General features: G+C 37.9%; 1 protein-coding gene across 2 annotated transcripts in view; it reads right to left on the reverse strand.

Annotated features, from left to right (window-relative positions):
* The window catches only part of ANKRD28 (ankyrin repeat domain 28), a 185726-nt gene that overhangs the window by 51701 nt on the left and 107855 nt on the right, over positions 1–26170 (reverse strand). For both annotated transcript variants that reach the window (XM_082840084.1, XM_082840083.1), the window contains exons 4-7: positions 14275–14345; positions 8392–8592; positions 6624–6711; positions 894–1036 (exon numbers count right to left, since the gene is read on the reverse strand). In XM_082840084.1, the coding sequence (XP_082696210.1) occupies positions 894–1036; positions 6624–6711; positions 8392–8592; positions 14275–14345 (503 nt within the window). The remainder of the gene's footprint in view (positions 1–893; positions 1037–6623; positions 6712–8391; positions 8593–14274; positions 14346–26170) is intronic.

The following is a 26170-nucleotide window of genomic DNA, read 5'->3' on the forward strand; positions in this document are numbered from 1 at the left end:
GTCCTTAAATTAAATTAATAGGCTATCCAGCTCCACAGTTCTGCCACGTATTCTTTGTCCAACCAGATTACCACCTATCTTTCTGTCTTTGCAGCTGATCTAAACTACCTCCCTCTCTCCTTCTACCTGGCTGCTTTTTCATCTGTGTTTTAAAGACCAGATGAGTTTGTCAGAACTGTGCCTAAAGGATGGACTGTGGGAGTTCCAGGTATTCTTAGCTATCCCAGTTCCGTAATCAAATATATTCAGCTGAAGGAGCAACCCCTCTGAACCAAAGAGATCATACAGTAAGGAACACTTGCAGCTAATGGGCCAGAAGCCTCTAGTTTTCCTGCCTGCCTCTGGCCAATATCCTGTAATGTGAACAGCTACGGTCATTTAAAGGAAATATTAGACAAACTGGGCAAATAATACTAACAATAACCCAGCCACTTAGGAAAATAATCCAAATATGTCTGATCTGCTGGTTTCCATAGCTGAAATGAAGCTACAGGGCCTAGAATGTGATGGAAAAGAAAAACTTCTGTCAATCAACCGTTCACCTTTGGAATATATTTTACCTCTTAATACATTTGACTAACTTCATGGCTTGGTCAGACATCAGTGCACTGTATATTATGTGAAGGACTATAAACATAAAACTATTAAAAGACAAAAATCTTATTGTAAGAAATCATCTTTTAAATTTGAAATAACTTCTGCCAAATACATTTGACTAACTTCATGACTTGGTCAGACATCAGTGCACTGTATATTATGTGAAGGACTATAAACATAAAACTATTAAAAGACAAAAATCTTATTGTAAGAAATCATCTTTTAAATTTGAAATAACTTCTGCCAACAACAAAATCACAAACACACAAAATGCTCCATTCTTCTGTACTGCTTACATCAACCCCAAGATCAAGAAGGTACTTGACTACGCTGATCATCCCACTAGAGGCTGCTGCGTGGAGAGGTGTGTAAGACTTCTTGTCCTTGCATGTCACTTCAGCTCCGTGTGCCACAAGTAATTTCACTACTTCAATGTGACCTGAAAATGTGTTTATGAAGAAAAAAACAAGAAGATGAGTGTATGGAAAACATGAAATACAATCCTGAATATCTTTAAAGACAGGTAAAAATACAATACAAATTAACTAGATAATGCATGACAAGTCACCAATTAATCACATTATAACCAGAGAGATGATAGAAGAAAAAAATAAGAATTCAGGATAATTTTGATAAATGCTGATAGAGGTAACTAATAATTGAAAATAATACATTTAATTATTTTATCCAATGATAACCCTGCAATCCTTTTACCTAGATCTTGTTGTTTCCAAGGTTGTTTCAATACATTCTCCAATTCTTAAGTTAGCTTTTCATGTCTAATGTAAGACATTAGTTTATGTTGTAGAATCTTCTTCTACGTGGAAATCTGGGAGTGACTTGGGCTTATTTCTTAAAAAATGTCAGGTCTTTAGAATATGCAGCTAAAAACTTCTTTTCCCTTATTATTTCCACCAGATGCCTTAACAATCAGGATAGGCTAGGTCAGCAGTCCCCAAACTTTTTGGCAACAGGGACCGGGTTCATGGGAGACGATTTTTCCACGTGGCGGGGGTGGGGCGGGAATGGTTCAGGCGGTAATGTGAGTGATGGGGGGGATGGTTCAGCCCTATGCGAGGGATGCTGAGCGGCAGATGAAACTTGGCTGGCTTGCCTGCGGCTCATCTTTTGCTGTGTGGCCCGGTTCTGGGGGATGAGGACCCCTGGGCTAGGTTATACATGCTGTGGTTAACAACCAACTCCCAAATCTCAGTGGCTTAAACAATTAGTGTTTTATTTCTCTTTAGCATTATGATAGCTTGGCCAGAGGGCTCTGCTCAGTCACGCAAGGATCCAGATTCATGGAGCTGACACACGATTTGAAGGCAGCTTGGTCACTGTGCCAGAAAGGGGAACAGACTACAGTCTCACACCAGCAATTAAATGCTCTGGTCCACAGGGGATGCTACTTTCATTAGGCAGAACTAGTCTCAGGCCCTACCCAACCACATAAGGAGGCCAGGTGGAAGGAGGGAGAACCGCTGTTCTCCTTTCTTATCTCCTCACTTCTTGTCACATTAGATTATACAGTACTTTCTCCTCCTCCCAAAAGCCTTTCCACCTCTGTGCCTTTGTTCATGGGACTGATTCCTACGTTGTACAGAATGTTCTGCTTGGACGTTTCTTTCTAATCGTTGTTACTAATCCTCGAAGAAGGTCATGTCAGTTCCTATCTTCCCTAGAAGTCTTTTTAAGGCTTCTAGTTGCCTAGAATTACGTGGCCAAAAGCACAGTGTACCTATAAATACTATCTAATAAGCATACATAATAATACTTTGTGATGTATCTTAAACTTGAATCATTATTTAACAAACTCTTTAATTACTTTTATGTATTAAGTTCCCAAATATATATATCTTTAAAGGCAAATATCATAGGCTCTTATGTTCTACTTCTTGGTGTATTTCAAACAAAATAGGTACCTAATAAATACGTTACATTAAATGAGTTGCTAATGATGCCATTTTTAATACCTCTCATAGGGAAGGAGTATATAAAGTAAATAACTATAAAAATGAGACTTTCAAACATAGTGCCTTGCCCCCTTGAAAAAAGGAGTCTACAAGATGCATAAAGAATCAAGTAGATATAGTTGTTCATATATATAAATTATCAATTAAAGTGGATACATTCAGCTATTTTTTCCCCATTTCAATATGAAAAATATCTACTATATTTTTAGGAAAAAATCAAAAGAATATCTGTCAAATCATTAGATGCCAAATTAAATGTGACTATCATATAAGAGCACTAACTGGTACAAAAGATCTCTCACTACACATTACTCTCTGATCTATGGCTCTAGAAAGACAACTACTTGGGTTTACTGTAATGTATTAAAAACCAGGACTTATAATGCCCAGGAGGCTCACGCATAAATATAGCTTTTTTAAACCGGGCAAATGCATATTATTCACTAAATATGCCAAAAAGAAACAAATTCTCCTGATTTTTAAGACTAGAAGGCCCATTATACAAACATAATGGAAAAACTGTCCAAAACCAACACATCATTCTAAGTAAATGACTTAGATCATATTAATTATGTAGATTCCAGGAAGTGTGAACTTTTCCTGAGACCGATAAAGCCCTATTTTTAAAAGGTGCCATGCATAGGGAAATTTACAATCTTAAAATTGACAAATATTTATTTAATCACATTTCTGAAATATGTAAAAATTCCTTTAACGGACCACTGAAAACATGAAGAAGGGGTCTTTCCATAGCCAGTTTGGGGTGACCTATTTAAAAGAAAAAAGAGAAGAAAGTTCTAGAGTGAAATAAATGATATTGTTCTAGCAAGGTGGAACCTAGCCAGAATACATATGTGTTTTCCTTATCAATTTATAGAACGATGCTACCAAGGAGACTAGATTTCATTCAATTCATATGGGTGTATTTTTAGAAGACAGCATCCAGCAGACATGCATGGCATACATAATTCTGTAGTCAATAACTCCTTTAAAAAAATTATATCCATGCAACGTGAATTTGATAAATGTAATCATTATCTGTCAGGAATTTGGAAAATTCCCTACATTTTTCTTTTGTTCATGAATGTATTAATAAAAGTAAAATGAGCTATGCTCACAAGTTTTTATGGAAAGGAAAGTAAGAAGAAAAACACCATTTCACATCAACTCAAATTATGCATTGCTTTAAGAAGAATTAATGTAATGAGTTGCTTATCAAGGTAATTAATATTTATTTAGTACCCTCTATGTCAAAGTCACCACAGTAAGGTACTTTGAGGCAAAAAGTGACTGGATATTGCTAAAAGCACTGAAGGCAACAGAAAAGATGAATGAGTAAATGGATTTTTTTTAAACAGATCTTTATTGGAGTATAATTGCTTCACAATACTGTTAGTTTCTGTTGTACACCAAAGTGAATCAGCCACATGCATACACATGCCCCCATATCCCCTCCCTCTTGAGCCTCCCTCCCACCCTCCCTATCCCACCCTTCTAGGTCATCTCAAAGCACTGAGCCGATCTCCCTGTGCTATGCTGCTGCTTCCCACCAGCCAACTATTCTGCATTCGGTAGTGTATATATGTCGATGCTACTCTCACTTCGCCCCAGCTTCGCCCTCCCACCCCATGTCCTCAAGTCCATTTTCTATGTCTACCTCTTTATTCCTGCCCTGTAACTAGGTTCATCAGTAACAGTAAATGGATTCTTAATGAAGGTTCATGGTAGGAGCAAACACAGCGTAGGGAGGGAAAAATGATCAGTTCATTTGGGGACAGAGGTGGGGCTGGGGAACATAAACAGAGGATTCAATCATAGCATAAGTATAAGAGGTAGAACCTAACAGAAAAGTAAGGGTAGCCTCAACCAGGGGACAGAAGGCCAGGGCAAATACAGAAGCCTGTGAGAAATAAATTACAAGAAGACATGTAATGCAATAATGTAATGTCTCTTAGGCTAATATTGGCAGATTCTCTAGAGGTGTCAATGACCTGGACTTAAGGCCTGTCTTAAGAGACCAGGCAGTAACTCCCTACTTTCATATATTTAGCTCCTTTTTAATCCTGAACACCTAAAACAACTGAATGGTTTTAGAAACTGTGTGTCAATACTCCTCTTTTTCCAAGCTTAAAGGAAGGAAGAGACAGGGAAAGGAAAATTATGAATCTCTGAATGTTTATGCTCAAAAATTAAATGGACTATGAGGTCCAAGAAATACAGAATATCTTTTACAATCCACAATCGGCCTGAAAAATGACATTTAGTAGATCAAGGAAAACAAAGCCATCCAAGGGCCTCTGAGATATACACACCCAGCTACTCTGGGAGCTCAATTAGAGGCAACCCACAAAATTCCTTGGCCTTCAATTTTATGAAAACAGCTGTTTAGCCAAGTTTAATTCTTTGGAGATAAAAGGCCTGACACCCTCTGCTTAATGTGTGAACCTTTTAATATAAGGTATATAGTTTAAAATCACAGACTATCTGTTCCTGAACTGTCAAGAATAAGCTATTCCAGAATATTCAGAAAAATCCCCAAGACTTAAAATACAGAAAACCTACAGGCTGTGAGGAGGGCACTTTAGGACACCACAGGAGACTTGCTTCTGGATGTTTTACCTTCAGTTAACAGAAGAAAAGTGCCCATGACATAACTGGAGGCACAAACCTTTGGTGTGAGAGAAACACCAAGAGTCCAAGAGTTATTTCCATGATGGGCAAAGGATTTTCCTGGACCTTGGGGTTACCGTCAACTGGTTTGAGTTCATTTGGTTTCTTACATTTTTGTATTTTACAATTTTATACAGTTTTTAAAATTAGTAATCTTCTATCAACCTTCGAATTTTAAGTGAGAGCTAGGAAAAGACAAAAGCAAAGGCAGGGAGTAGTGAGGATAAGCTATGCCTGTGAGAAGAGGGGCTAGACTGTCTCTGTAGTCAGTATGAGAGGCACATGGGAATGAGACCAGCACTATGTGGTCCGTCAGTCCATGTAATTTTTCCTAAGTCAGAGGAGCAAGAAGAGCAGAAGCAGAATAGACTGTTGGGAGGAAAAGAAAAAGCCCTGAGCTCCATGGCTGCAAAGAAAGGAGTTCTTCAGCTCTATTGTAAGACGCCCCACCCACGGCTTCCTTCTAGAGGCACAGCCTAGCCCTACGGGACTTGCAAGGTTTGCAGCAGGTTGAGATACACTTCGACCTGCGTGGTCTTAGCGCCCGCAGGCCAGCATCTGTGCTCTGTTCTTTCTGTGCGTTTTAAAGTATCCTGTGGAAGCCTGACTTTTCTCCTCCCTGGCTGTCCCAGTTACCTCAAAAACCCATTAATGCTTTCGTTAGTGCTCTGCTCGTGGAGTTGCGTAGGTTTTAAGCAGTCTGCCCCAGGACCATTTTCCCATGAGCTCTGTTAGTTTCAAACTGCAACTGTGCAGATCCTAAGACTTTTCAAGAATCCTTTTTTTCCTTTGTTTGGTCACACTGCGCAGCTTGTGGGATCTTAGTTCCCCGACCAGGGATGGAACCCACACCCTCGGCAGTGAAGGCGAGAAGTCCTAACCACTGGACTGCCAGGGAATTCCCTCAAGAATGTTAAAAGCAGAAAAGCTGATATCTAAACCTCAGTTTCTTACTGTGGTAGAAATCAAACGTGATATGCCTATTTAACACAGTGCTTGGCACAAGATAACAGGCTTCTTAATACATCTTCACAACTTCTACCTTAATATTCCCATACAAACAAGGATGGGTTCAGGATGGGTATGAGAATGGGCTTTTAGTAAACACCAATCTAAACTCTGTATCCCAAACTTGTGTCTAGGACATCTCTCCCTTTAAAAGTAAACAATTAATTTTAAAGAGCTTTCAGGAGAACTGGACCTAATGTACTCCTGTCCTGGCAAACCTCCCCTGACTCCCAGGCTGGTTCCACTTGGGCAGCAAACTCAGATATGGTGCAACTTCTCACTACCCCAAAAGACATGTTATACCAAATGCAAGAACGAAATGTCCAACTTTTCCTTAATACTTAATGTCAAAAAATAAATTTAAAATACACATACCCATATATGCTGCCCAGTGGATAGCACGTCTATCTTTCTTGTCAAAAGCATTAATATTGGCACCTCTAGACAAGAGTAGTTTCACCATCTGGAATAAAAATAAACACAGTTTCATCAACATTCAGAAGCAGAACTGTTCATGAATATCCATCGTGAAAACTACTCATCTCAAGCTCTCTGGTACCGAATTTCTGCATTTGTAGAAAGGAAAGATGAGACTATATACTGAAGATGCTTTAACATAATTTAATAAACAACAGGACAATATACGAAAAAAGGTTTCACTATGGTGGTTACTGAAGTCAGGCATCAGCATCTTTTTAAAGATGCCACTTTGTGTCCTGGTATTTTATGAACAACTAAGCACAAATCTGGAAAGTCTAAAGGGAGAGTATTTAACAACAGGTTTTATTCCTTTTTATAGCCCAAAGTGTTATTAAAATTCAAAGTGCATTCTGATCCCAGAAACGTCTTAAATTTAATTCAAACACAGATGCAGTGTCCGTAATATGATTAGACCTGAAGGTCACTGCACAGTCTACTTACCTCATAATGTACCAAAAAAAGTCATTTCCATTAGGTTCAAGCATATTTACAATAGTTTCCCCATTAGAAAGGGCATTCCAGATGTCAAAAAGGGACTCATCTAGTGACCTGAACTGCAGCAGAGACAAGAATTCTTTATGTTGCAAAAGCCGAGAACAGTGAAAACAGCACTGCAGTGACTAACCCTCAGCCATGGAATCTTGGGAATGTCACTTTACCTCTTTTTTTAAAAAAAATTGAAGTATAGTTGATTTACAATGTTTCAGGTACATAGCAAAGTGATTCAGTTTTATATATACATATATTTCTTCCAGATTCTTTTCTACTACAGGAAAAGAATTGATATTGAATATAGTTCCCTCTGCTATACAGTAGGACCACCATTTTTACTTCTTTGAGTTTCTGTGTCTGCAACAAAAATGAAGGACTGGACAAGCTGCCCTCAAAGGTTCTTCTAACTCTGAGTCTCATTCTTTCCTAAGTCTTCCATGTACATACATAAACCCCACTCTTTGCTATGGCACACTTAACATTAACCAATACTTCTTGTATAAGATAACTAAATATTAATTTTCTTAAATTGTTTTCTTTTGATGGTCTGTCATCAAAGAATTCTTGACTAAATGTTCAAAATAAACTATAAGAAAATGTTTTTGGGCTTCCCTGGTGGCGCAGTGGTTGAGAGTCCGCCTGCCAATGCAGGGGACATGGGTTCATGCCCCGGTCCGGGAAGATCCCACATGCCACAAAGCGGCTGGGCCCGTGAGCCATGGCCGCTAAGCCTGCGTGTCCGGAGCCTGTGCTCTGCAACGGGAGAGGCCACAACAGTGAGAGGCCTGCGTACCGCAAAAAAAAAAAAAGGTTTTCTACACTCCACCTTCCTTTGCCACCATCTTTCTGGGAGAACAATGAAACTGTTCCACCTTCCTAGACATTTTTTCCTGCAATGACAGAACATACTTTTCACATTGTGTTACAGTTGGCAGTGTTGTCCTTTATCTCCCCAGGTTGACCATGAAATTCAAGTGCAGGGGCTGTATCTGATAAATAAATTTCTAAATTTGAGAAAGCTATATATCATGAATTATCATGAAAAGAAGTCTGAGGGTTTGAAAAAGGCAAAATTAAATAAAAATGAGCAAAATAGGCAAGTTCATTAATAATGGGGGGGCGGGCACACACGCAGAGAGAGAGAATCACTGTCTAACTGAATACCACTTACTTCCCCGTGTCCACTGAAAGCTGCATGATGCAGTGCAGTTCTCCCTGCTCGATCAGACACATTTACATTACTCAGCAGAGGGACCAAAGCTTCCGCACACTTTACAGCTTTATTAGCAGCCGCTATGTGTAAAGGTGTTTGCCAGTTTTTGTCTCGAGCGTTAACATCTGCAGAATGCTTCAAAAGTACCTGAACTGCTTCCTAAAACATATGAAGATATACAAGACAAATGAGTTAACAGCTTTAGAAATTGTACACACATGAAGGAAATAAAATTTCTTGAGAAAATAAAAATAGTTCTGGCAGAACCTGCTATAAACAAGCCAGAAAACAAAATAGCTTGAACTAAAGGCAGTACTCAGAGCCATGCAAGATACATCAAAATAAAACATTCCCTTTCTCTATCCTCCAATTAAAGGCACAACAATCAGTCTCTATCAAAATGTACAAGAAATACTGACAAATATCCTTCAAAAACATTCATTACTAATATTGCTTTTCTAGATGGTGAGATACAATTAATTTATACTTTCAAAGCTTTAAAAGGTAGATTTATCACTTTGCCATTAAATATACAAAAATTTAAACATACTACTTCCCAAAGTATTCCACATGCTATATTTTACAAAATGAAAAATCACTAGGATCTAATTCATTAGAGAGAGAGTGAAAGAGAGGGAGGGAGGGGAGGGGAGGGGAGGGGAGGGGAGGGAGGGAGGGAGGGAGGGAGGGAGGGAGGGAGGGAGGGAGGGAAGAAGTCTTTGTTGTGATGCTACCTGGTGGGAAAGTTGGTGTTAACAAGGCAAATTAAGAATTTACCATTCAAAGGGATTGGTCTCCCAGAAGCACAAGAAAAATGTCACAAAACATCCATAAACTGGACTCATGGCAAAATCGAAAAGAATCCAGTATGCCATCAATATTAAGCAATATAATCAGAACTAAACGTAGCAAAATTTTTCTCCTTACAGTGATAATCCTATTTTTGGCAGATGAACAACAAACTACATATGAAATGAAAAGGACCAGAACCAAATCACCTCAGTTCTGCCATTTACAAGGTATAACTATTCAAGTCTAGTAAAACTGACCCTTGGTTTTCTTATCAGTAAAGAGGGGAAAGAGCACCTGTCCATCACTCATCTCAAGTCTGCTATGAAGCAAAAAAACCTAACGTACATAAGATTGTTCAAAAGATTAAAATAACTAACTATGCAAAGTAGCAAGGAAGACCAAGCAAAATAGTATTATTCATGATTTGCACATAGCCTTTGAAATAAAAAGTAATCAGAACTGCTGAAATATGGGAACCAGCACAAGGCTGGCAAAAGACCATCAATCTATCAACCTGCTGAGTAGCTAAGTAAAGACATATGAAGGCCTGCCCTGTGACCCCACAATTCCAATCCAGCTATTTACCCAAGAGAAATTTTAACAAGACCCATCTAAGAATGTTTTTATTTATTTTATTTTTTATTTTATTTATTCATAAGAGCCAAAAACAAGAAATGTAAATGTCCACCTATAGGAAAATAGATAAACTGTTGTACATCCATACAGGAAACACTACTCGGCAATAAAAAGAAATGAACCACTAATGTACACAACAATATGACTAATCTCAAAAGAAGTCAAGACATTAAGAGTACATACTGTATGATTCCATTTTTATAAAATTCTAGAACAGGCAATTCTAGAACAGGCAATTGAGAGGTGCCTCTGGGGACAGGAGGGACTGACTGAAAAGGGACATGAGGGAACTTGCTGGAGTGATGGAATCTTCTAAATCTAGATTGGGAGAAAGGTTACATGGGTGTATACATTTGCCAAAACTCAACACTACACACTTAAGTCTGTGCATTTTACTGTAAAATGTATTTCAATTAAGAAAAAGGAATATAGGGAAAAAGATACACAGAGGAATATATACTCAGAGTCGTGGAGAACAAAGTACAAATACTGTCAGGATTCTCAATCTTCATCCTCAAGAAGGGTATTTTGTGACTTAGGGAGTAACACTAATACCATCCTGGGAAATAGATGTACTAGAAAATAATTAAAAACAAAATGAAGAATTTATAATTGGATAAATTGGGCAAATACAGCATACTATAGATGCCAGGCTTGCCTTAATTATTTCCAACTGGAATTCACAACGCATACCTTTAAGTTTCTGAAAAGTGTATGGAATACTTATGTTCCATCAGCAAGAACAGAAAAATCAAAGCTATACTTTCGTTTCACAGAAAAACAAGAATAAATCCAGTTTATGGTTGAGGGTGGGTAAGATGGCACCTAAAGAAGGCTGTAAACACAACGACTAAGACTGTTTGAACCCTGGGTCCACAGCTGGGGACACTTAATTGTGTACCCCACAATTCATGTCGAAGTCCTAACCAACCCCCACCACAAAGCGGTAAAGTTAAATGAGATGATAAGGGAGAGACCCTAACCTGATCAGACTGATGGCATTCTAAGACAAGGAAGAGGGAGAGAGAGATTCCCCCCTCCCTGACCAAATGTGAGGACACAGTGAGAAGGCAGCCATCTGCAAGCCAGGAAGAGAGTCCTCATCAGAAACTGACCCTGCTGGACCTTCATCTGAGACTTCTAGCCTCCAGTCTGTGAGAAAAAACATTTCTGTTGTTTAAGCCACCCAGTCTATGGTATTTTGTTATGGCAGCTGAGCTGACTAATACATCCATCATTTACTACTCAGAATAATATACGTCAGTGCCATATCACAATAGCAGTGATCTTTGAAAATTTAGAGAAAACTGAAGAACTCTCTAAAGACAGGAGATTCAAAAACAAAAACAAAAAAAATTTTTTAAAGGGTAAATTTCTGGAAATTACAAACCAATGAGCCTGATGTCTTACCCTAGTAGAATTCTAGATTTTATTAGCAACACATTACAAGCATTTAGAAAAAAAATGTAGAGATAACCAAGGATATAGTTTTACTAATGACAGAATTACCATAGTAACCTTGATCCCGATTTTTCCATTATTAGAGGGTATGCATGTGTAAGAAATGCTGCAGGTGTGCCTTGACTTCAAACAAACAAGTAATACCCTATGACACTGATTTAAATAAGATTAAGAAATATGGGGGTGGGGTGATAACAAAAGGTTAACTAATTATATCCAGAGAGTATTTATTTATTCATAGCTTAGGGTCAGGCACAGGGAAAAGAAGGGCTAACGCATTCCAAATAAACACAATGTTTGGGTGAACCACTAATACCTCACATGATAATATATTTTAAACTCAGTTATCTTGATAGAACTAAAATGTTAATTCCTGGAGTTAGGTTAAAAAAATAAATGCATATCCTTCAGAGGATCCAGTGTTATGTGGATGGATAGACAGATAAATAAATAAATAACACACACACACACACACACACACACACACACACACACAAAGCCCTAATATTCAGAAATTGATTTATTCAGAAGAATACTCAGCATTTATGGAGAGCTAGATTGTATGCTACACTTCAAGATTGACAGTCACAAACCAGTGGTGGAGAAAAGATGCGGCAGCCAGACAATATGACCAGGTGCATGGAAACCATGTCACGGAAGGAGAGCTGGGGAACTTGGTATAGTTAACCCGAAGCAGTCTTTCTAAACCCAAGTTCAGTGAGGGAATTAAGCCTTAAGACATCCACTGTCTGTGAGGAGTTAACTTCCTTACTATGCATCTTCAGCGATGCTAGTCATCTCTGTCCTTGGGAGAAGTGAGAAAATAGTCACTCTAATCATCTTCTGTAGAGCTTACTTCTCTCATGGTATCTCAAAAACATAAACCAAAAGCTACCTAAAATTTTGCCTTTTTATATACCCCTTTGCGGTTATGTTTTCTATTAAATGAAGTAAGTAATGTAAGTATAGCTTTCTTTTGCTCTTAGGATATGACACGAATAATTAAAAGAACACCAGTGAAACTGATAATCTTGACTAGGTTTCCTAGCAGTTTTCCTAATCATGGCATTTTCCTTTTAAAAGAAAAATAATCCTTAGGGCTCAGGGTTTACAGAAGTTATATTTTTATGGAATGGTTACATTTTATAGCTGTTTCCCATAATCCTGCAGAAGAGTAGTAATACTACATAGCCTAGTAGTTTTTAGGATGAAAAGCCTAAACCTTTTTTAGGTTGAAAAGCTTAAACTTAAAATTATTAGGATCTGTTGCTTTCTAACCTACAGCTTGCCCTTAAGTTCAAGCCACGTACATAGTTTTAAAAAATCAGCAGTTAGGTCTCTGGGTAGAACCTGCAATCTGCCTTTAACATTAATTATTTTTTTTAAAGAATCTTTGGCCTGTTTTATAATCTCTACAAATATACAAAGTGTTCTTTCTGATGATTTAATTTGACAAAACTCCACTAAATTTAATAGTCATATTTCCAAGAGTCATACCAAAAAATAGGTAAGTATGACTAATTTATCAATAGGTTGCCATGATGGCAATGTTTATCTTCCTTAACCGCCTTTATTTAAAGAAACTTCACTGCAAGAGGGCTAACCACTAACTTAAAAACATTACCATGAATTTCAGAGTTCGAAGTATTTTGGTTAATAGGTCTTAGTTTTCAGAATTCCCAGATTTGCCCAAGATCACACAGCTAGAAAAGTGGCAGGTGATATCTGAAGCCAGTGTCTCCTGATCCAAGTCCCACAGTTCACTAGCTGTAGCCACCAAGGACCACCGTCCCCTCCCGATCCAGAGGCTTATGGTCAACAGACCGCCTCTGTCACACCGCAGCATTTACAGTCCCTCCCTTCCAGCCACCTTCTCCTCCACTCCTCTTCACTCACCCAACTCTCATTTGGGGTTCAAGGTGTACTTCGAAATGAGGAATACAAAGAAGAATGAACAGAAAGGAGCGCCCCCAGTTTCTCCTGGGGAAACATCCTCCCAAGGCATGTGTTCCCCTTCTCTCTCCAGAACTATCTGGCCCCATGATGGGGAGAAGCAGCAGTAGCCACCCTCCCTCATCTCCCACAATTTGAATAACTGAAGAAAACATTAATTTATACAGTCCCACCTTTTATTTAAAAAATGTTTTCAACTATCGTAAGATAGGTAAAAGGGGTGCTTTGGGCACAATGCATCTGTAAAAAGTACCCAATCCATTTTAGAAAGGCAGTAAAATGACAGAAAAAAAGAGGGTCCAGGTATTTGTGTCATCTCTGCTACTCAACAGCTGAGTGGTTTCTGGCAAATTATTAACTACACAGTTCCTTAAAATATCTATCCTACAAGGATGTTATGAGGACTAGAAGATATGACAAATATAAAAATGAACTTTCTCCCAAAATGTCAGTTATCTTGAAGGTCAAACAATACACAGGATTATAAATAAAAAGGAATTGTTCTTCCTCATAAGACACCTAACATATTTTAAGATTGTATTTAGAACTGGCAACATGTGAGATCAAGTAATGTTTCTGAAACTAATTTCAGTGTTTACCTAAACAATATTTCATTTAGTCATTACACATTGCTAAGATTATTTCTTGACCACAACCAGCAGAACCTCTGCAACATGTCTATTAGGCTACTGTGAATCAGTCAGCAGAGAAAAGCCTTGAGGAGGAATTTGTAAGATAGAAAAACAACTGCTCTCTTGTAAGAAGTACAGAAGCAGGGTTTTCTATTCTCTGCCACTTCAGACTCTCCAAGAGGCCTTAGTCACAAAAGGAAAATGGAACAATTAACTTGGTTTGAACAAATTCCAAAGAGAAGTGACCAGTCTAGGTATTTTCAGTTGCTTTTTCCTTTTTTGAAAATACAGAATTTGAATATGGTCTCATAGGCAGGCCTACTTAATGATTTTATATACAAAATATTTACTAAGAGAAATTTCATACCTCACTACAAGATGCAACTGCTCTGTGTAAAGGTGTCAACCATTTGTTGTCTTTGGCATTAACTCTAGCTCCTGCAACAAGAAGAAAAAAATAAATTGAAATATTTTACATAAAATATTTTAAGTAAATGTCCTGAAATACTAGTTACATATAGTCCAAATTGGATAAATAACAACTGAAAATGTAGTACTTCATTTTTATACTTTCTGCTAATAAATCACCCTTAAATTACAAAACAAAACTATCCTTTTTAATTGATATAATTATCCAGTAAGGTATTAGCTCTTTTTATTAAAAATCAAAGAAACATCATTTTATATATAGTCTAGAAAAGCCACCTTTATACAGAGCACATCCAAAATGAAAATCAGACCCCAATGTAGAATTTGTGTTAAAAACCTCAAATACTTAAATACATGAATAAGAATACTAAGACATAAAACGTAGACCATTACAAAGTCTTCATTATAATTCTTTACTAATGAATGTATCATGTTATAATGCAATACAGTAATATCAAAATAGTTCTCCAGTATTGATTAAAAATGCTTTAGTACTATAAAGTTATTTTATAAATGGATACAATGGCTATAAACTTAGGGGAAAATACTGAGAAAGGAAATGAACCAATCCACATGTCTTTCCATGTTATACCTAAAGTTCTAAAGTAGTAATAATTAAAACAAATCAACTATGTATTTTTTGTTTAAAAATCATTAAGTCAATGGACACAAATTTTCCTTAATAGAATGGAAATACAATTTAGTAAGACAATAAGTGTATTATGTAATTTGAGGGGGAAAAAAATCTATCACCTATGTAAATCCCCACCAAACAGAAGCAGCACACCGTGGGATCACTCTATGTAGAGAGAAACCACCTTGACTCTCAGGACTAGAGGAACTTGCAACAGGTCCTGCACTATGAGCAATCCTAGATTTACATCTAGAATAATAACTAGCTAAGTGAGAAGAGGCTTTAGGAACCTAGCCCAACCTCCATACTCTCTAGATGATGAAATGCTGGTACAAGCAAGCAGCTCACCGCCAGAGTCAACTACAGCAGAACCAAGGATAGAACTCAGACATCCTAATGTTTACATTGTTTTGAGTGTGAGGTTCTAAGTAATAATCAAGTGCAGTGACTCCAAGTTACAGCCCGAATAACCTCTGGCTATAGGTCCCTAACTAGCTATATGATCCCTCTGAACCTACATTTCTTCATCTATAAACCAGATCCCCTAATACCTTGTTACAAAAATTAACAGGGGAGTTCCCTGGTGGTCCAGTGGTTAGCACTCCGAGCTTCCAAAGCAGGGGGCATGGGTTCAATCCCTGGTCAGGGAACTGAAATCTCACATGCAGCACGGCACAGTCAAAATACAAACAAACAATAAAAAACCAACAAAAAAGATTAACATACAAACCAATGTACCTAGTACATGTAGCACGGATACATTAGAAGTAGATTTTATAAGTCTGAATGTGAGAGAAAATGAATGAAAGGCAGGTGTAGGAAATCATCCACAAGTGCAGCAGTTGAAGCTGAACTCTGTGTGGGCAGGGCCAGTAAATCATGAACCAGCAGGAGAGCTTTCAAGATCGCTTAAAGCTGTGGGAGAAAGAAAGGGAGTCAGCAAAATAAAGAACCAGCCAGAGGGACTTCCCTGGTGGCAGAGTGGTTAAGAATCCGCCTGCCAATGCAGGGGACACGGGTTCGAGCCCTGGTCTGGGAAGATGCCACATGCCGCAGAGCAACTAAGCCCATGCGCCACAACTACTGAGCCTGCGCTCTGGAGCCCACGAGCCACAACTACTGAGCCCGCATGCCTAGAGCCCATGCTCCGCAACAAGAGAAGCCACCACAATGGGAAGCCTGCACACCACAACAAAGAGTAGCCCCACTCGTCACAACTAGCGAAAGCCCACGTGCAGCAATGAAGACCCAACACAGCCAATTAAAAAAAAACAACCACCCAGCCAGAGACAGTGGTATATTAATGTAATAAACATATGAACAACTACTGGCCAGGTTCTGTGGAGACCAAAATGGTGAAAAGAAGCTTTTCTGACCACAATAAAGTCAGCATTTGTTTTGGGTAAGAGCACAAACACTTGAAATGTTCACGGGTCAGAAAGCTGGAGCCCTAGAGACAGTGAAGAGGCTCCTTCCTTCTCCCCATTTATCACTTGGAACTTCAATGGTTCTCTATAATTCCTGTACCTCTTTCTATGATTTTGTATTTATGTGCACAGTAGGAGGGCAGGTCCTGGCATTAAGGCCAGAAGGGTAGTGACACAGACACTCAAAAAACACAAGTACCCCGGAAAGACAGAAGTAGAGAAGAATGAGGCCTGAAAATGGGCCTCCAACAAATGGGAAGGGTCAGAAGTCTGATTCAAGGCATTAACCAACAAGGAAATAGAATGTGGCTGTCACAAAAAATGAGGATGATCTCTACGTGCTGATAAAGATCTGAGAAATAAAAAGTAAAAATAGGGCTTCCTTGGTGGTGCAGTGGTTGAGAGTCCGCCTGCAGATGCAGGGGACACGGGTTTGTGTCCCTGGTCCAGGAAAGATTCCACATGCCGTGGAGCGGCTAGGCCTGTGAGCCATGGCCGCTGAGCCTGCGCGGCGGGAGCCTGTGCCCCGCAACAGGAGAGGCCACAACAGTGAGACGCCCGCGTGCCGCAAAAAAAAAAAAAAAATGTAAAAACAGCAATAAGTGAGAGCTGTATGAAAAATATTCTTTACTTCTACATAGAAAAAGGAAGAGTTAAGTATCTATATTTACATTTGCAAAAGGAAACCCTGGAGGAAAGCTAAGACATTAAGAACAGCGGTTGCCTATGTGTTTGCATTGGTGGTGGGGGGCAATAAGAATTGGATGATGTGATGGGGAACTAGGGTAGAAAGGCAACTGCGCTGTAAGCTGTATACCTTTAAAGGTGTGTATATTTTAATTCGGAAATGAAACTGAAATACTACATGTTCAAAAAGTGAAATGTACTGAAGAGGAAATGAAATGAAAGGAGTGGTCATGAAAAAACACTCCAAGAATTTGGCTTCAAGTGCAAAGAAAAAATTGGAAAGCAGGAAGAGGGTGAAGATAGTCTGTCTTTCTTTTGGAAATGGGTTATCAGATATACAACTGAAGGAAGAAAATCTAATATTTATGGTGCATTTGGCAGCCCAAAGTAAAAAACCTGCTTGCTTCATTCTTCCATTTTAAGTTACAATAATTAACTAATTAATTAAATCGTCTTTCTTTCTCTTTTAATAAAAAATTCAAAGTTAATTTTATCAAAAACATGAGTGACTATAACAAATAATCCACTAGTGGCTTAACGAGGACACATCATGCTGCCACTTGCAACTAGTAGACAACTGATAAAAAATTTGGCTTGCTCTTTTTTAAAGATTCTAAAGATACTTAACTGCAGGAAGATCAGCACAATGGGATTTTAGACATCTAATCATATCCTATCTCAGAAGACACTTGTGTTAAGTCATCTTCTAGTAACACTAATCAGATATTTTAATTCCTTGGAAATTAAAGGTCAAGTATGTGAGTAATGGTTGAGCTATCTCTAAGGACACAATACAACAAATATCTCCCCTGCCCACATGGGTAAATTAGTATGTGCTTTATATATTAACAGACGAACATGGCATAGCAAGGTCCATTATAAGAGCAGCAGTTGGCTGCACAATGAAAAATGGCTTAAGAACAATAAACATGGCAGTGCACATCAGACGTCCAGGCTACCAGAGCTCATCTCATGTGAGCTCTCTGAAGGTAACCAGACTTCTGTTCCACACAGAGCTCCAAAATTAGCTACATATTCATATACACACTACAAAGTAATTCCAGTAATGGAAAAGACATTTCCAGAGTAAAGTAACTAATCCAACAGCTGAAAACTAGCCACAAAGAAGATGAAGACAGGAAAAAGAGAAGGAGAGGGGAGGGAGAGAGAGAAGGAGATGGGGAGGGAGGGAGAGAGAGGCGGGGGATGGAGGGAGACAGAGAGGAGGAAGAGGGGGAGGGGAACAGACCTAGGGGGAAGGGGAGAGAGTGGGAAAGGGGAAGATGGGGAGGGAGAGAACGGAAGAGGGAGGGAGGGAGGGCAGGAAAAGAAAGAAATCCTATCCACTGAAAACACAAAATAGTCTTCCTAGAGAGAAATAAAACCAAATGTAACAGCTCCAGTAGCATCATCACAGGCTCTCAGAGTATAATATTTGTGATTCCAAAGGATGATCTTAAGTCACAAGACTTAAGTTTCTCTCAAGAAAAGATTAATTTCTTTACTATTTCCTAATCATTAAAACAGGAAAGAACATAAAATAGCAGCGCCATCTCAACTGCTGCAGTCAGGCTACCGGGAGACCCTGTGGTAGGAGAAGCACTGCTGTGGAAGCTGCAGACAAGACAGCAATTTGAGGATGATGTCACCGATGACCACTGCAAACTGACACCCAAAGAAAGCCTCCTGAGTGCTAGCAGCGTATCTAGAAAAACCCAAGGTTGTTATGCCCCACTGTATAAATCAAAGACTGTCTTTACTAGACTCCCTTTCACCCACAAATCTATCAAATGTACATCAACTGAGCTTTCCCTGAAGAAGAACAAGCAGCCAGAACCTACGTCTCATCAAATATCTGAATTTGGATTCACCTTTCCAGAACAGAGATGTGATCAGATTTCCAATATGTTAAAAGCAAAAAGAAAACAAGCAAGCAAAAATCAACTGCAGGGTCATCCAAACAGCTTGGTTGTATCCATTTGATACCACAGTTAGATTATACAGAAAAATCCAGATAACCTTCTTCCTTTCACCCAATCTTTTCATTTACTAATTCACACATATAAAATATATTCTGAAACAATAGCTTTTTAAAAGAAAAAACATATTTAAGGTAAAATTTCTTCCAAAATTAGATAAATGTCTACTACATTTAGAGATAAAACGAAAGTAATTTTAAAAAATAAAAAAATCTGGTTCACTTTTATCAGTCTAGCCTGGGCTCTTGCCAGCAATGTAGCTGAAGAGAGGTCTGGACATATGAGGAGGCAGTCGGGGTCAGCGGACGGATCCCAGGAGTAAGACCTGTGATCTAATAATGGCTCTGTAACCAGCAGGCTGTGTGACCTGGGACTGCTCCCCATATGCCTACGCCTTCATTTTGGTAATAATAATCCTTGTGTGTGCATGCCCATGCGCGTCTCTGTTTGTCTCTCTCTCAAGGGAGACTAGGCCCCAGGTTAAAACAACACAGGGAGCACCTGTTTCTGAGCTCTACAAAGTCAGACACCAAATCACAAGTGTCCCATGTGACTCTAGGTCTCATTCCGCAAGAAGACTAATTCACCTGCTTTCTCCCTAATCTGATCAGTCACCAAGATCTGCCAATTCTTTGATTTTTGAACCTCAGTTATCAGTAAAATAAGAGCTGTGGTAAATGATCTCTACGATCCATTTCCAGTGATAATATTCTACCCTATTTTGAAATACTCAGAATAAGTTATTTCATGCTTATTAAATACCTTGCCTTACTTTAACATTAAATAGGTAAGATAATATCTTTATAATCAATGCCAGGGATCTTCAAATTACAGCCCACAGACTGCCAGCCACCTATTTTTAAATAAAGTTTTACTGCAACATAGCTACACCTATTCACTTACGTGTTAAATAAGTAGCTTTTGCATCACAGGAGTAGAGATGAGTAGTTGCCAGTGTGTCTGTATGACCCTTCACATAAAAAGTCTATCAGCCTCTGATCTAGGCGAAGTACCTGAGATTTAATGCTATTAAAATTATTTCTATTTTCCTATTTGTTTGTAATAATTATAGTCCCACTAATAATTTTCTAAAACTTCTGTTTGCAGAGCATAGTTTTTTTCTCTGCTCCTAAGCCACAGAGGAGATAGTCCCTATACAGTGAGCTGGGCCAGGAGCCAAGTACTTTTAGCACTCTTCCCAAACTGGAAATAATGCTTTCCTTTGGCTGTCTACCAAAATCAGTGGCAAAAGCTTCAGATTCCGTTTTCAGGTTGGGAGAAGAATGAGCAAAAAGCAAGTACATTTCCACTTTTCCACCTGTGATGCTAGACCACCCCCCCTACCACCAAGCTAGTGCACTGTATCATTTAAGAGGGTGTTATGGATATATAGATATTGTGGGTTGAACTGTGTCCCCACCACCAAATTCATATGCTGAAGTCCTAACCCCAGCACCTCAGGGTCTTCACAGAGGTAATTAAGTTAAAATGAGGTGTTTTTTTTTTTAGCATGGGCCCTAATGCAATATGACTGGATCCTTATAAGCATTAGAAATTTGGACATAGACATGTACCGATGGAAGACACAAGAAGGCGGTCATCTACAAGCCAAGGAGAAAGTCCTAGAACAGATCCTTCTCTCACAGCTTTCAGAAGAAACTGACTCTGCCAACACCTTGATCTTGTACTTCCAGCTTCCAGAACTGTGAGAAAATAAATTTTGTTGTTTAAGCCACTCATCTTGTAGTAATTTGTGATGGCAGCCCTAGTAAACTTATATACCAACACTGCAGTCTTTCAAACGTCACACACTTTAGGTCTAATTCTTATTACCAGAAACACAGTATACATATTTCCTTATTAAGAACTTTATTTTCTAAAAAAGGCCAATTAAATGATTAACACAACACATTATTTAACCACCTAACACATGCTATAAACAGCCTGAGGTACTGGTAAACCTATGTTTGAAAAATATAAGCATTACAAGAATAGCTCCCATAAAAATATCTATATTTAGGCAGCCAGTAAATTTAGTCCTTAAAACAGAAGTTCTTCAACAAAAGTTATTTTCTATACAAATTTTACTAAATGCTAAGTAGATGGGGGTGGGTAGAGTGTAGAGGGGAGCACAGTTCAGACTGCAGCAGAGTTAAGAGTCAGATAGCCTGAACTCCACAGTCAGATAGCCTGGGTCTGACTTACTATGCTGGCTCTAGCTTTTATTAGCAGTATAACTTTCAGCCAGTTATCACATCTCTAAATGCTTTCTCTTCCTTTATCTATAATAATACCTTCAGAGTTGAGGATAAAATGAGGTCATAAATGAAAAAGCTAAATTTAACACAGTACTTGAGATATAGTAAGCACTCACTGCTTCCAATTACTTTGCTCCATTCAATAATAATTGTAAGAGTAATTCTACTAGACTCTAGTGTTACTATATAGATTCTACGGAAGGATTCACTTGTTTGATTACATATAACATGTCAAAAGTTATACCCCTCATCCATGAATCTTAAAAATGCATCATGGACATCAAGTGAAGTTTCTTCAAGAAGGCTACCAATTCGACTAAAAGAGCGTGTTTGTGTGAATGTCCTTTTGCCCCCTTCTCTCCACTGTTTGTGTCCTAGAATCCCTATCTAACACCCTTTTAGATGATCTAGAGGTCATCCACAGGAGACTCTCCCTTTATAACACAGAAGAACAAGGTAAGGCTGTGCTACAGGAGAGATCAAGCAAGAATCTTCATTATTTATTTTTTAAAGGTTTTTTTTTTAATTATGTGTAACACAAAGTTATTTAAATCAATAAATTTTTAAGGAATTTCGAATGTTCTGATTCTTTCCACTGCCAATCACCTTAGTTCCTCCAAACTCATAATCTTCAAGATAAAACAGCCTTTTCAAAAAGAAGCTATCATGTGAGTCAGCCCACAATTCTTTTAGTTAGGCTTCTTTGATCTCCAATGAAATATGGACACACTTCAAAATTCCCCACCTGTAATCTTTGGGATCCAATTTCCTCAAGCGATTTACTTTAGGACCGTGTTTAGGGTCAGGCGATGGATCTGCCTGGTTCTGAATTTGACACCCTCTAAAAATGTATTAGGTTCAAATCATATTCACTCCTAAGCCATCGCACCTTAGAACAGTACAGATCATTGGGATATGCCAATACTTAAGATAAAAAGTTTGTCAGGTTTTTCATAGTTTACTTGGCAGCTCTGTCTTGTAGTTCTTTCCCACAGATCTAACAGGTAGTTCTATGAGTAAAGGAAACCACACAGTTAATCTATGAGGCGTTTTTTGCCCCTCCCTACTCCAAACAGATGTTCTGGAAAAAGCATATTCCTCAATGATATATAATGGCAGTCCAGTGGTTAGGACTCCACGCTTTCACTGCTAACAGCCCGGGGTTCAATCCCTGGTAGGGGAACTAAGATCCCACAAGCTGCATGGTGTGGCCAAAAAAAAAAAAAAAAACTTAAAGGATTCAGCACAGGACTAGAGCAAAAATATACAAAAGCAGAGTAAACTGAGCAGAATACAGTTAATAGGTAAATATATTTGAAAGAAATTATCCCAAGAAAGGAGAGGAAGAATTTGTGAACTACTCTTTATACACAACTTCAGAGAAATTAAGTTCTGAACAGAGACCTCAAAGAAAAGCTCCAAGAAAGAGGTAAAATAATGCAAAGAGATGAGAGCTGGCAGATCAGGAAAGAGAAAAGGAAAATAAAGCAATCAAAGATAAAAGCCTAGAAACAACAAAAAGCAGAGCAGACATGTCTTACAACACAGTCAAGAATCTGAAGCCACAGCCAGAGTGAATCTTTAAAAAACTAGGTCAGCCTCTGTCCCTCCACCTAAAACTCCCCATTGGTTTTCCACATCACTTTAAGGGCCAAAGCAAGTATTTACCTGGAACACCCCCAACCTCTGCTTTACCTCCTACTGCTTTTTTCACTTGCCTCCAAACATGCTACACCTCACGGTGTTTGTTCTTGCTAATCTCTTAATTTCCAGTAAACATCTGCACCATATGCAAGGCTCGCTTCCATATTTGCTTATCTCCTCAAATGTCACTGAATCCTTTCCTGATAACCCAACACAAAATAGCAACTGATCCCCACCCAACATACCATTCCTTTAATTTTTCCATAGCAATTATCAACACATGACAAACTATATATTAACTTGCTACTCTCCTACTATCTCCCCCATTAAAACATAAACTCCATAAAGGCTGGGACTTCATTTATTTTATTCACTGCTCTACCACAGCACCTAGAATGGTACTTGCTATGCAGCCAGGCTCATTAAGTATTTGTTGAATGAATGAAGGATAGGTAAAAGGAAATAACTTAAAACTAAATTTAAAGACAAAATTACAATCAGAAAATAGCTGATAAAGACAGATGAAGGATATCCATTTTAGTAGCAAAACACACTGCACAAAAATTTACTGACAGAAAAACACACGGAAATAAAACATGTAAAGATGCAATGAAAGATATAAATGAAATAAAAATCCGAATTTCAAAACTAAAAGTGTACATTCACATAATGCCCTAGCAAAAAGAATCAAGAGATTTAGCCTAGGAAAGTTAGCATGAATTTCAGGGATAAAGAATTGAATCCTACAGGCATCCAGGCAGAAGAGAATGGACTATGGTGGTGGAAAGTGTAATGGGGGGATGGAATGTAAGCAGAGAGGAGCTCAATTCAAGACTTTCACTCGCTAGAAGACAGTGGAGTAACATCTACAATATTGAAAGGAAAAAGCATAAATTGAGAATTTTATAACTAGCTTATCTACCCTTCAACTAAATAAAAAAAAAGAAATGGTCCAAAATAAATAAGATACCACAGAATACAATATCCATGAGCTCTTACAGAAAATATAAAAACAAAAACTACTTGATGATGAGGTCTATTCAACCAAGAGACATCAAAATTTTAAAACCTGGGAATAGAGAAGCCATGAATAAGGACAGACTGTGTGTGATAAAACAGCGGGAATTATAATTACAAATTAAACTGTAACGTCGTAATTCTTGACAATGGAAACACAAGAGTGAAACAAATTACAAAACGTTACTTCCTAACTTCTCACCACAGTAAATCAGAAAACCACCAAAACCTGAAACATAAACATCCATGAACATCGAAGTACACGGCTCTAAGGAACGATCAATTTCTTTATATTCTTCACTTTCCGTTTTAGAGAAATATTTTAGGAACTATTTATTCCTTGCCATGGATACCAAAGTAGTTTTTATAATATGAAATTATAGTAATTTACTTTATTGTGTGTTCTTATTGGAGCATACCATGACTTTTGTATAATGCAAGAGCTAAATGGAGATTATTATTTCACATTGCTTAATTTTCTTAAGATTACACTAAAGTTAACCTAATTACTATTGTAACATGTCATTGGTAACTAACATGAAGGGTAAGAACAGTCTACCCTAAACTTTTCAGTAACAATTTTCATTACTAATTACAAACAAATTAGCCTAATGTTGTTGTCTACTTTCCCGTTCATGTATTTAATTCTCTTCTTTAGGGAATTATCAGGTAAAACACTTAGTTTCAATTCTAATTTATAACTTATTAAAAATCCATTCAATACAATTATAAGGCTATTTTGAAATCGGGGTATGTAAATTAGTGTATAACTTGGGCCTCAACAACCATGGCATTCAAACCAAATTTAAGCAGAACCCGTGAAACACCACTACAGAACCTCAAGAGTGTACATATACTGTTTGAAGACTACTGTTCTGGGTGATAATTATTTCCCCCCCAGTTTTATTATATAATTAACATATAACATTATATTAGTTTAAGATGTAGAACAAAATGATATGACATATAATATAGAAATGATTACTACAATAAGTTAACATCCATCACCTCACATAGTTAAAATTTTTTTCTTGTGATGAGACTTTTAAGCTTGCATCCCCAGAACTATCTTATAACTAGAAGTTTGTACCATTTGACCACCTTTACTCATTTCCTCCACCCCCCACCTTGTCTACCTCTGGCAACAACCAATCTATTCTCTGTTTCTATCAATTTGGTTTTTGTAGATTCCACATGTAAGTGAGATTATGAATTATTTGTCTTTCTCTGACTTATTTCATTTAGCATAATTCCCTCAAGGTCCATCCATATTGCTGCAAATGGCAGGATTTGCTTCTTTTTTTACAGCCAAATAATATTTCAATGTATGCATTTACCACATCATCTTTATTCATCCATTGACATACATTTAGGTTGTTTCCATGTCTTGGCTATTGTGAATAATGCTGCAATGAACATGCCTGTATCTCTTTGAGATGGTAATTTTGTTTCCTTTGGATATACACACAGAAGTGGGTTTGCTGGATCATATATGGCAGTTCTATTTTTAATTTTTTGAGGAACCTCCATACTGTTTTCTGCGGTGGCTATACCAATTTATATTCCCACCAACAGGGGTTTTCCTTTTCTCTACATCCCTACTAATACTTGTTAATGCTTGTTTCTTTTTTTTAATGATAGCCATTCTAACAAGTATGAGGTGGTATCTCATTGTGGTTTTGCTTTGCACTTCCCTGATGATTAGTGATGTTGAGCACTTTTTCATGTACCTTTGGCCATATCTCTGTCTTCTTTGGAAAAATGTGTATTCAGTCCCTCTGGCTGACTTTTAACCAGATTGGTTTGTCTGTTTTTTGCTACTGAGTTATATGAGTTCTTTATATATTTTGGATATCAATCCCTTATTAGATATATAATTTGCACATTACTTTCTCCTATTCTGTAGGTTGCCTTTTCATTTTGTTGGTTTCCTTTGCTATGCAGAAAGAAGCTTTGTTGTTTGATATAGTCCCACTTGTTATATCTGATTTTGTTTTCTTTGTTTTTAGTGTCAAATCTAAAATATCATCGCCAAGACTGAGTCCAAGGAGCTTACCCTGTATGTTTTCTTCTATGAGTTTTATGATTTGGGGTCTTATGTTCAAGTCTTTAACCCATTTTGAGTTGATTTTTGTGTATGGTGTAAGATAGTTGCCCAGTTTTCCCACCACCATTTATTGAAGAGATG

The sequence above is a fragment of the Leucopleurus acutus genome (genome assembly GCF_964270905.1).
Source record: "Leucopleurus acutus genome assembly, chromosome: 5".
In the NCBI taxonomy this organism is placed as follows: domain Eukaryota; kingdom Metazoa; phylum Chordata; class Mammalia; order Artiodactyla; family Delphinidae; genus Leucopleurus; species Leucopleurus acutus.